We start from the raw sequence: 12,872 nt of genomic DNA on the forward strand, positions 1-12,872 counted from the left end.
GAGAAGGGAAATATCTTGGGTATGAATAGAGTGAAGCCAAAGGAATTACAATACGTCTAGGACTATTATCATTATAATTATTACTACAAAGCGTGTAAAGCTGAACGCGCACAAGTTAAATGCACGTAAGCTGCGAGTTACCTGTACATTGGAGCTAGGGAGGGACCCAGGGTCTCTGGGGTTGTACCATCCTATATAGAACTCCTGTATCAGGATGCTAACATTTCCACTTCTACACTTGCTATAAGACTATACCTCTATCGGTGACTAAATATGTTAAAGAAGATCAGACTTGTTTCATACCAGGGCGCCATCTTGCAGACTCAGTGTGGTGAGTCCTTAACTCAGTTTTGGCTACAGGTTTGGCAAGGCCCTGAAGCAACTTTACTCTCACTCCAAGATGACCTGTTGCCAAGTCCTATTTCCATGGTTGTTGCTTAGCCACCCCCCTCATTTTCCTGTGCAGGGAAGCTTAGATGACACTCCAAAGTGCCAGGCTTTGTACAGGGGTAACCAGCTACTGACCATTCATCTACACACAGCACCGTTCTATACAGGAGTACATCCATCCTGGCTTTATCCTCTTCTCAAAGGGGATATCACTAAAAACTGGCTTCTGATCATTTGGAATGTGTCAGTTCACTTAAGGTTATTTAGGGAACACAGCCTTTGCCAGACTGTTTAGATAGAAGCATCTCCCCCCAGGTCTGTTCTCATTTATTTAGAAGTGAAGCTCATTATTGTTAATTGCTACAGATGCTTCAAGCCAAGTGCATGTATCGCTTTCTTGGAATCTAGCAGACAATTTGCTCTTTGTGGAGATGCTAAGATTCATTTCTGTAACTGATTTTTTTGTTGGTTTGCTCTCTGCCTCTTCTTAGTTTAGCCCTTCTCTTCCTTTCTTCATCAAAGTTCTGCCAGCACAACATGCTAAACTTATAGGGCAGTTCAGCTGGCAGCCTTCTGAAAGAGGCTTAATTTATTATGACTATCTTGTGCAGAGAGAGACAACATTGATCTACCATTTAAACATATTAGTAGACCTTGAGCACCAGAGGTTTACTCAATAGAGGTATCATGACAAGCAGAATGTAAAGTACTGCAAGGCAAATGACAAAACAGGATGCCAGCGCACCACTCTCTCTGGCATTTTCCCATCCATAAATGCATTTGCATGAGAAAGGAAATGCTGTCATGGAAATATCAGGAGTGACAGAAGAGTGCATTATATTAATTCAGCTCTAAGATGAGGTGCACCTTGGAAAAGAAATGCTCTAATTAATGCAATTGCTTTTCTATTTTTAACATTTGGCTTGATGGTGTAAACTTTATTGTGATGATGCAGCCGATATATTGAATTAATATCCACTACTGTAATCAATGCAAATGAATATAGTTATTAGTCCACCCCCACTACCACTGATGGAAGAAAATTATTCCTTGCCATTTGATAGATGTGATATTTGTCCATGTTCCAGCAGGCAAAAAGATGCCTGGCAACCAGCTTGCAGCACTGGAATTGATTTGACTTGGACGTTGACCAGCAGCCAAGTCTCAGCCACAGACATGGAACAGCCAGCACCAGCATTTGGCATCAAACCCTGTAAGTAAGCCAGAAGCTGACAACCAGGGGCCCTTGAAAACCAAAGACCCTGAATGAAGACACACAGTCTGCCCAGAACAGCACTGCCTGAGCTTGACTTGACAGGGTTACCAGGCCCCTCCTCATTAGAAACTTCATGCTCCCCAGATTTTGATCACCAACAGAAGCAGTGTTCGAGTTGGAAATTGTTACCTAACGGGGTGCTTAGGTCCAGGACCTAGGCCTGGACTTTCCACTCTTGGAGATGGTCAAAGCTCAGCAGGGATTGTCAGGGCCAGGAGATATAAAAGAGTTCAGTTTGTAGGGTCACCAATGTGGTTCCCTCCAGATGTTTTAAACCACAACTCCCATCAACCCCAACAGCATGGCTAGTGATAATGGGAGTTGTAGTCCAAAGCATATGATGTAGTCCAAAGCCACATGATGGCTATCCTTGGAGCAGAGAAGAGATTGGACGGGATGATCAGTTCAGTGACTTATCTAGGGTCCTGAAAGCTCTGTATTTGACCATGCTTGCTCGTGTTCTGTATCTTTCATGCCTAAGAGCTTCCTGGGTTGTAACCAATGTTAGTTCTACCCAGAGTATTTCCATTGAAATTAATGGACATTGCTAACCTCGGTCCATTAATTTCAGTGGGACTACTCTGAGTAGAACCTAGTTGGATACAACCCTGTGTCCTTCTCTGTATTAGTGCTCTGGAATCTGCATTTGTGCATAGGACTCTGCCTGGTCCTTGCTCAAGACAACAGTTTTCCCTGGCTTTCGCTGGAGGATGAAGAACTTGAATTTGGAGTATGATTTCCACCAAAATCGTTAAAGCTCAAATCAGCATTGCACATAGGCAAAAGAAGGTTCAAAAGTACAACAAGTGCTGTGTATAGCTAAGCAAGCCAAGATGATTCAACAAGGAGACAACCCCTTGGGCCTCATTATATGGGAATGGGATGGGCACAACTTCAGCGTGGCAAGTGGGGCTGTCCTTTGGACTGGGCAAGCAAGTGGGATTTCTGCTGTCAATTAAGCTTTGCCACGGATGCGCCCATGCAACTCTGACCTTGCAGCTCTGCCCAGACTCATCCAGCTAAGCAGCACTGGTGTCAGTATCAGATGGGTCATCCCACTACATTCACCACTACTGGAGTGATCAGTGTTTGAAGGGGAGGCATGGCTGGTTGGCTGTAACAAGAATGCCCCTAGTAGGTTGAAAGGCACCACTGCACAAGACAGACCCCTGCACAAAATCAACAGCAGCTATTTCCTCCTGCTTAGTTACCTAATGAGACTGAGACTCCCATTCAGCAGAAACTGTGAATGTTGTCACAGTTGTGGCAAGGTGAAGGGAACTTGTGGAGGGAGAATTTCCAGTACCTTTCTCTTCAGAGTCCCATGTACCACATGGAAATCTTCTCTAAAGGGTCAGTGCGTCTGCCTGAGGAGTCTGGAATGAGGCATGGAGATGTTGAGGAAGTGGGAGAACTGCTCACAATCGCAACCTTGCACAAGCAGAGCTCTCTCCTTGGGCAAAGTGTCTTCACTTTATTTTGAGAAACTCCTTCCACTCAAGGCCCCTGTAACACATATCATGTTTTTCAGGAAGCAATCCCAACCCTGCAACCTAGACCTGGACGCAAGGCTGTCGATTTTCAAGTATCAGTGGCAACTCTAATGAAAGAACCCAATGTCATAGTGGATAGCAGTGTTTAAAATCACCCTTAGCTTGCAAACCTTCTGACTAATTTGAGAAAATCCATTCATAGTCTGTTGTCCCTCTGGCTTGATTTAAATGTAAATTCACCACTCACTTTTTGCACCATATCTGCCGCTGCTGTTTCAACCACTCTTCCAATCCCTATTTTTAATGACGCTGCATGTGCATTCATAGTCCACATCTGCACCATATATTTAAAGCACTATTACACAACTTTAACCGTCTTTGGTCAACAACCCACCTCTCTTTCCAGGGAATTCTAGGGATTTCAGCTCTGTAGGGATCTCCTAACAACTTTCAGCACTCTTAACAAGCTACAATTCCCAGGATTATTTGGGGGAAATCCATGACTGCCTAAAGTGGTATAATAGTGCTTTAAATGTATGGTGTGGATGCAGTTATTAGTGTTGAAAGAATTATCCCTGTAAGCGCAACATGCAGGGTTGCACTTAAGTTTTAGTCAGAGTAGACTAATGGGAGTAAATTAATTTATTAATCTCCTTAATTTCAATGAGTCTATTCAGAGTATGACTAGCATTGGGCATTTGCTCAATGGTGGCAACAATGATGTCAAGTGGGGATTCAGGGTAGGGCAACAATCTCCTTTTAAATATGTAAACAGTGCTAAGACAAGCTGTGTTGGTAGTCTTATATGGCAGCGTCCCTGTCCCTCCTCATTTGTTTGGCAACATTTATTTAACATTTGGTAGATTTCTATCCTGTCATTTTGACACTAGCCTGAGAAGTATGCAAATACAATCTGTTTGAGATTGCAGCCTAGCTCATTTATCAAGCCTACTCACTGCTCATGATCTAGCGGGGAATTTGTAAAGCATGTTACAGCTTGGAATCATCAGCAAGACTATAATGATCCCAGGGTTTGCGATGGATTTGTTTTATGGCTCTTGCATTCAATTCAATTTTTTGTTGACATGCTTCCAATTTTGGCTAGAAAAACTCAATATTCCAAGGAAGAAGTTGATCAATATATATGTTATATCTATATCTATATCTATATTACACGTTATATGTATATCTATATCTGTCTTCAGTAGCTTGTCCTGTGTAGGCTGTACAGAAATCAAGCATAAAAACTATAACAAAATAATATCAATATGTACTGATTTCTTAATCTTCAAGGCTAGGGAAAGCTTCTGCAGAAGGTAACTACAGATATTTTAAACTGTCAAAAGGATTTATTTTTGTGTTTATTTTACCTTCTTGTTGAATGTAATGTAAATTGATAAAAAATCTGAATCTATGTCTTCTGTACTTTAATTCAGTATCTCATTCTTATCATGATGGTTAAAGTAAATGTCATACCAGGAGTTGACATTTTTGCTGTGCAAATAGATCATTCTCCCATTCTAAGGTTTACCACCTCAAAAATGAGTGCAACTGGTATTCACTGTGGCTTTTCCCGACTGATTCACCTCCCATTTCCCTTTCCCTTTCTCCCTAACAGCGAGTTTACTTTTATACTGTAAACGAGAGGGCTGAGCACATGCTATTTCTCATTTTAGCACAGAGTACCACCTGCAATTGAAGGTGTCATATACACCAAAAGTGAATTCATTTTCCCAGTGCCAACCTTATGTAGCCAAAACTGTACCATCCATGCACAAGAGGGAGGTAGCAGCAGTCTTGGGGAACCCTCCAAGTTTGCAGAAGCGCGCGCGTGCACACACACACACAATTAAATGGGGAAAAACCTAGGCAGGGGAATCAAAAACAGTGCAATGAGAACTAGCAGCTTACACAAAGTATCCTGGATGGGCTATTAGAGTCAAGAAGAAAACCACAAACTCTCTTTCCTGCACCATACGGTGATGTCCCAACTGGAAGGAAAGCGGGGAAAGATGCCTTCTACCTTCACTACTCTCCACAACCTTGCTATTTACCTATACAATAAAATCCAAATGATCTTGCATCAAGGGAAGGCCTTATGGGAGCAGAATGAGAGAGATGTCTCTTTGCTTACACTCCCCCTTAAAAATGAACAGAACTACAACGTTCCTGTTTGAGGCTCGCTGGAACCTTGAAGAACAACAGTGTGATGACTCACTGCAACATCTGGTTACAGGCCTATATGTTACTTTCAAATCCAATCTGCGAATTCTAGCAGAGTCTGAAATCTGCTTTGCATCTGCTTGCAAGTCACACTAACAGGAATCTGTGTTATATATTCATTATCCATGCTTCCTTCACTACCCCAATACCAGGAGACTCTTATCTAGGATACACAGTGCATTGAATGCCATAGGGAGCCTCTCAAAAACCACAGGCTCGATACTGTCAGAAACTGGAAGCCAGCATGCAAAGGCAATCAAGAGTCAATGCCAACCAAGAGGCAGGTTCAAGCCAGTAGTCAGGACTGAAGAGTGAACAGAATCAGAAGGCAGGACTGGAGGACACCTGGAGGACTAAGAAGCAAGCCCAGAAATGCAAGACACATTAGAACTAATATAGACTTTGTTGCTCAAGTAAGAGTGAGCTGGGGAAAAGTCCTATACTAGGGCTGCCATATGTTTGGGAATCGGACTGTCAAAATGGCGTTTGGGCAGATTTTTGCTGAATCGGAAAAATGTCCAGGAAAACCCGTACATATGGCAACTAGGGCAATTTTATAAGAAAAATGCTCCCCAAAGACATAGGTTTTTTGGGGAGATGTTTGCCACTCAACAACTTTGACTGGATTTTCACTTTGGGGAATATGGCAATCCTACCTATACCCCTTTATGCCCAGGAGGTGCCAATGCTTAGCCTGGGTTGGTGGAGCTAGGCTGCATCTAGAAGTCTTTAAGAGGCTGAAATTAGCTAGAGCACCACATGGTCAATAGATCCCAGCACTAGCTCATTTACTAATAGAGAGATAAGGAAAATGTGCAGGCAGAATGCTGCCTGATAGCTTACTAAATGGTAAACTTGTTCCTGCCTTTCTGGCCTATGAATAAGAAAACAATTAAATGCTATTTCATTGGCATTTGATGCAATTAGGTAATTGTAAAGAATATCAGGCTAGCTGGATTTTGTGTGTTGCCGGTCCTGCAGCGATTGCTGCAGAAATTATTATTATTTTTTTTAAAAAAAATTCCCCAACCCCATAGGCCTCCTGCATCATGACACTTCTGGCTATGGCCTTGGCTGTCTTTCTTTACCTCTCTCTCAAAACTCACATTTCCTGTGACTGGTATCTTGGTTCTCACCCCCAAACAAAACACTGTATGTGTGACTGCATTTGCTTATATCCCTCCTTTGTTAACCTCAGCTCTTTCATTCATAGGAATGCAGGACAATGAGTCCGTAAGTGACTGTAGAGGCCAATTCCTCCACAGTGCAACTGAGATCAATGCACATGCAGAGTGAAAACATCCAACATGTGCAACAATACTGAACAAGATGAAGTCTCTGTGATTATACTGAACAAAATGAAAATCAGTAAGAATCTGTCAAAGCTCATATCAGCAGCGGCATTTTCACAGACATCAGTGTTCAGAATCAGAAAAGGAACTACAAAACAGAATTATTCTGCCTAGTCATCTCCAGCCAAAGATTCATATATTTATTATAAATGCAAACATATAAAACGCCAGTTCTCAAACTAGCTCATTTAGAGGAATCAAAATTATATGCACAGGTGTCATATTTCCTGAAAATAATTAACAATGCAATCTTACGCATGTGTCCTCAGAAGTAAGTCACACAGTGTTCAGTTGATCTTATTACCAGGTAAGATTGCAGCCTAAGTATCTTAATTCAGGGATGCATTTTTTTAAAAAAAATGTATCAGAGTAAGATGAAAGAGAGGTGATTATCCTACCTCTTCCAGGGCCCATAGTGAATCAACGAGAGGTTTGATCTTCTTCTCGTTGTACAGTTTTAAGAGTTTGTCCATTACATTTTGAATCAGGCCACTTCGGCCTTGTTTGAAAAGCAGGTTTAAGAGAGAAAATCCAGCCATGACTTTGTTTTCTTCATATAGCTTGATCGGGTTCACTTTCTCCACTTGCCACCACTAGAGAGATAAGCAAATAGCAACAAGATCAGACCCGTGTAAGTTATTTAAGCAAGTATAAAGCGATAAAGTTTTATCCAATGTTAATTCTAGGCAGAATAGACCCAGTGAAATGAATGGACATGACTAGCCTCAATGGGTCAACTCTGAGTAGAACTAAAACTGGCAACCACCAGAAATGGCAATATTTAATTTTAAGAAATCAGGATTATTCTCCTATGTGCACTGGTTTTGAGTCTGCAAAGGTTAGCCATTCTGTTAAAACAAAGAGTGCCTGGTGCACTAGTGGTGGTGGGACTGAACTAGGACTCAGCTAGACTGGTAAAGAAAAAGCGATTTATCTGTGTTGTATGTGCGATATAACATTGTGCCACCAGATGGTGACGTGGAGTTCCGTTTTCCTCTATCTGTTTTCCCTGTTTAAATTTACAATGCTTTAAACTGAAACACTTCTTTGATGTGTCTAGATCCAGCTCAGAGTCCTTTTCCGAGCCAATGATTTAGTGACATATAAATGAGCACCATCTAGCCAAGCCACAAAGTTATTATACTTACTGATTTTGCAAAGCTGAAGAAACTTTTGGTTTCCCCGGTAACCATGTTTGATGAGCCTAGAAAAATAAGGGCCAGGATAGGGGTGGGAGAAAGATAATTACATTTTAAATTAAAATATTGCTCATTGTGTGCCTTGAGGACCAGGCTTAAGAATTTGGAGATCCGAATCAAAATCTTAAAATAACATTCCAGTTCTCTGTAAAGATTTTATGAAAGTAGCACTGAGAAAGAATAGCACATCCTGTCCACAGTTTCAGAACACATGCAAACCTCTGAAAATTTGTGTCCATTCAAATATGCAGTGAGGCATCTGATAGAGTCCAGCTTTCACCAAGCTGGTACCCACAAGATCTTTGGGGCTCTAACTTGCATCAACCTCAGCCAGCAGGGCAAATAATAAGGGATTATGGGAGTTGTAGTCCAGCAGCATCTGGAGAGCATCAGGTTGAGGAAAGCTGCCTTGCATGATTTTGTGTTTATGTCCTACATACTCCCCCCCCCAGTACAGTACAGTGCCTTACATACTTGTTTTTCAGTATAGTTCTTCCCAATTTCTGATAGCTGAAACACATTTCTCTTTCCTTTGAATTGAAAATGGAATTTTGTATTTGAAAAGATTTACCATCACTTGCTGTTGTTTTACAACTGTTTACATGGTTTGTTTGTTTGTTGTTGTTGCTGTTTAAAAAATGATAATAGTGTTCATAGCCAAAAGGGATAAAAATAAGATGAAAAGCAAAATGTTACAGACTCAAAAAACTAAAACCAATACAGCCATTTCTACCATTATGCAAGACACCCTGAGAACAGTAATAGTTGGCATATAAATTGTAAATAAAACTAAAGTCTCTGAAAGAGTCTATGTCCTTGACAGTGAAGGGAAACAGAGATGAACCAGCCTGGGCTTGGCAGTGTACACGTTTGCACACTGACTTGTAATATTTTTGAGGAAGGGCAGTTGAGAAATATTTTAACTGAAATGTGTGTGCAGAGAGCAGGCTTTTCCAACCTGGTGTCCTCCAGATGTTTGGGGATTGTATTATTCCCCATGGATGAGGATTTTCTGGTATGAACACACCACCTGTTGCTACTATTGATCCAGACCATTTTGCGGACACCAAGCTGGGGGAAAGCTGGTGTAGAACATCTGCTTTATTGGTGTAAACATATTGTCAAGATCCCAGATGAACGAGTTATTTTGTATGCATCCATAATTATGGAAAACTAGGAGAATCTGGCAGTATGAACTGATGATCAAAGACTGATTTGTAATAACTAAGGATGCTGCCTGCTATGTCTTGAGTGTTTTCTTGTCATTTGCTTTTGTGGAGAGAGAGAGAGAGAGAGAGAGAGAGAGTAATCCAATTGTGTTGGAAGATGGTAAGTGAGCCAGCATGCCTGATAGGCCTGATGATTCTGGGGAGACCATCCTGGCACTCACACAGCCTGCCCACAGACACTTTGCCAACCTCATCATGGGCCTTTCACCCCCACCAGTCCCAGGAACTGCCAGATGACTGAATGCCCAATAACAGCAAAGTGGGCAGGGGGGAGTTGTCATTGTCAAATGTAGATGAGAACTGAACTCTTAAGTATGGTGCATTCTCTGGCATACACCCACAGAGCCAAATTCTCTTCTGAAGAATTCTTTCAGAGATTGGGGGGAGGGGTCCTTCTGTTTTTCTACCAAGAGCATCCTTTGTGCACAAGGAGAAATTGGGCTCACAGCCCAGATTCCTTGGTCCTCTCTTGGCAGGGAAGGGTGCTTTCTCTGTGCTGCCAAAAGGATACTTTGTGAGGCAGGGGAAGTGAAATCCTTGAGAGATAATGTGGGGAGAGGGGTTTCTGCTAAACCTTTTGATATCATTGACAGGGCCTTTTCTTCCTCTCTGCCAAGCTGGGCTTGCTTTATACCCTGCCTCAGCTCTCTCCTCCGCATCTCCCTCCATGACTCAGCTGTCAGGGTCAATCATGCAATGATGGCTGCATTCAAATCAAGACTTGAGATCAGTGTCTCGCAATCCAGAATCTGGAACGGTCCACGGGGAGCTAAAGTAGGGGATGCTGCCAGATGAGGGACTTGAGCTGGATCCTGAATTGGAGCAGGAAGTAGATACTGCTCACATATTGATGTTAAGACTCGACAATCTTACAGCTTGGTGAAATGCAAGCAAAGCACTGAATCAGGGAGCAGGTGAGTTTCTCATTAAAAAAAGTAAGAAGAATAGTGAACATACATTTTGCCCTATATTTCAGGTTCTTCAAATGCTAGAAGCCTATTCTCTCCACCCCACCCACCCCCAAATGAAAGCTACTGATCTGGGGATAATGGTTAATGGTGTGCCTGTGTGCAACTGCCCCTTTGCCCCCTAGATACCCTCAATGTATGAAAAGGTAAAGGATGCCTGTAAACTAGATGTCCATTGCATTGCCTAGAGCTGGTGTAAATTTCTCTTATGTTCCTTCAAGGTTCAAACTCCAAGCATTAGTATGAGAGCAGACTCAGAGGCAATTCAAATGAATTAGCACTTTTATGTTAGTCATGCTGACTGGGGCTGATGGCACCTATGGTCCATAATGTTCAGAGGCCTATCCCTGCATTAAGCACAGGTAGACATGCAGCCCCAGTCACATATGTCCTGAAGCTGCCTGCTTCTTCTATGTGTGTATGTGTCTGCGTATGTCTCCCTCTGTATAGTAATGCCAGAAAGGGATTACTTTCACTTGCTGCCCAGAACAGTAGCTGTGCTGCTTTTTGTTGTGAGTATAAAATGGGACAGAGAACCATGTATGCCACCACGAATTCTTTGGAGGAAAGGTGGGTTATATTGTAATTAATAATAATAATAATAATAATAATTGTATTTGTCCATTGAGGCCGCAATTATGGTTCATGCATACTGCATCATAGAGCAGTTCTGAGTTGATGCCATCCATTTCCACCATATGAGACACCATAGATTGATACCAATGACAACCTGAGTTGGCTACCATAGAGTGGCGATTGGCAGAGCGGGTGGGGTTCTATTTGCCAGCTGACTTTCACTCACCATATAAAATGTAAGTCCCGAGTGGTTTGAGAAGACTGAGGCCTTTGCCTGTATTTTCTCCACAAAGGCAGTCCAGGACAATGTCTACGCCATCTGCAGAGATTCTAAAAAGCAACAGACACAAATTAAGACAATGCGGCTTGCTGCCTTCGACTCCATAGACCTCAGAAGATTTTCTGAGCAACTGAAACCCATACAATTTTTTTTAAAAATGGGGCTGCATACAGCTAAGTCATATTCAGAGCAGACCCACTGAGAATGTAAGTTCGTCATGCCAATTGATTTCAGTGGGTCCACCCTAAGTATGACTTAAATGGACTCATGAACCACAAGAAGGAATAAATGGTTCAAGTACTCACCACCACAGCCTACTCCTAAGAGACAGATGCATAAATGTGCCAAGGACCATAGATAAAGCACTTGCCAGTGTGAACGTTCCTGTCTTATTTCAATGCATCAGCTGCATATGGTAGACTTATACTCACGCCTTCTGAGAAAGTCTGCAATCTGTGGCTCAGATGGCACTCGCATGATACCAGGGGGTGAAATCAGGGGTTTCTATGGGTTGTTATTTTTAAAGTTCTGCACAGTTATGTGCAAATGGTACAGAATGGATCAGGAAAGGGAATGGAATGGAACTAGACTGGATTACTCTTCTCATTCCTAGTATTAACCATACAATTAAGATTTGTTGAGTCTCCTTAGACACCTTGTAACTTAGGTTGCAATCCTATACCTACTTGGTATGGACTCTGTATATATTGGGCCAATATAGATGATGGGACTATAACCAGACAATTAAGTGAAACAAACCAGGGAAGTTAAAACTACAGGTTGTTAACCTCTGCAGCAGACTACAGAGGAAGAAAGGAGATATAAAATGTCATTATTTATTGCTATTGCAATTTTACAAGACAGGATGGGAGCAGAGGCTGTCACCACAGAAATAAAGATAAATTACAGCTCAGTTTATAGGAGTGCATAAAGACAACAAAAGCAGGGATTGTGAGCATTTTAAGTTAAGAAGTAACTGTAGTTACAACTGATTGTAAGGACTCTACTGAACACAGACATTTGCTTTGCATAATCATGTCCCCCCCCTTTTTTGAGTGAGGCAAGCCAGTGTGGTATAGTGGTTAGAGCAGGGTTGGCCAGCATGCAGCCCATGAGTCACATACAGCATACAATAGGTTTTTTGTGCCCCTGTCATTTTTTTTAAACCCACACATTTCACTTAAAAATAAGAATACTTTGCCTAAGGTGACACGATGCCAAAAGAATTCTGTGGCCCCAGAATTTGTCTATTAGTGTGTGTGTGTTGGAGACAGCATTAAAATTTATTGCTCCACCCACTTTCCATTTTGGTTTGGCCTACCAAAGGCATAAGGTCCCCAGAAGATTATTCAGAAAGGGAAGTGACCATTAGGCTGAATAAGTTTTCCCAGATCTGCCTTAAAGGATAAAAAGCCAGGATTCAAACTGTATTCCCTTTCTCGCTTAAATGGCAATTTCTGTTTTTTTGTTTTGTTTGGTTTTTTTGTTTAATAATTCTTCATCCTAACCAAACCTGTGAAATCCTGGCAATAGGCCAGATTTGAATGCACTCTGCAATTATGCTAATTTTAATTAAACAGTTATGGAAATGATTGGTGCAGCTAAAATGGATAATTGCACCCTAGAGAGACTGAAAGACATAAGGTGCACCAAACATTTTTTAATCCACACAAAAGGCGTTTATTTTATAGCAATGATACTGTCTGAAATTAGATAATAGCACCTATAGTCATAGCACAGCCTAAACTTTGTGGCCTGAAAGATGATTTTTCTTTCTTTTTCGGAAACAAGAAGAGCACCTGCCACTAGATGGGTGATTTAGGAAAATATGGAATACTAGAGAGGCCTCAACTAGAAGTCGGATGACTGCAACCTGCAATATGTTC

At 41.7% G+C, this 12,872-nt stretch overlaps 1 protein-coding gene across 1 annotated transcript in view; it reads right to left on the reverse strand.

Annotated features, from left to right (window-relative positions):
- The window catches only part of VAT1L (vesicle amine transport 1 like), a 46,600-nt gene that overhangs the window by 12,689 nt on the left and 21,039 nt on the right, over nucleotides 1-12,872 (reverse strand). Inside the window, exons 5-7 of the mRNA XM_053399596.1 lie at nucleotides 10,933-11,036; nucleotides 7,883-7,938; nucleotides 7,133-7,327 (exon numbers count right to left, since the gene is read on the reverse strand). Of these exons, the coding sequence (XP_053255571.1) occupies nucleotides 7,133-7,327; nucleotides 7,883-7,938; nucleotides 10,933-11,036 (355 nt within the window). The remainder of the gene's footprint in view (nucleotides 1-7,132; nucleotides 7,328-7,882; nucleotides 7,939-10,932; nucleotides 11,037-12,872) is intronic.

The sequence above is a fragment of the Podarcis raffonei genome, chromosome 8 (assembly GCF_027172205.1).
Source record: "Podarcis raffonei isolate rPodRaf1 chromosome 8, rPodRaf1.pri, whole genome shotgun sequence".
Lineage (NCBI taxonomy): Eukaryota > Metazoa > Chordata > Lepidosauria > Squamata > Lacertidae > Podarcis > Podarcis raffonei.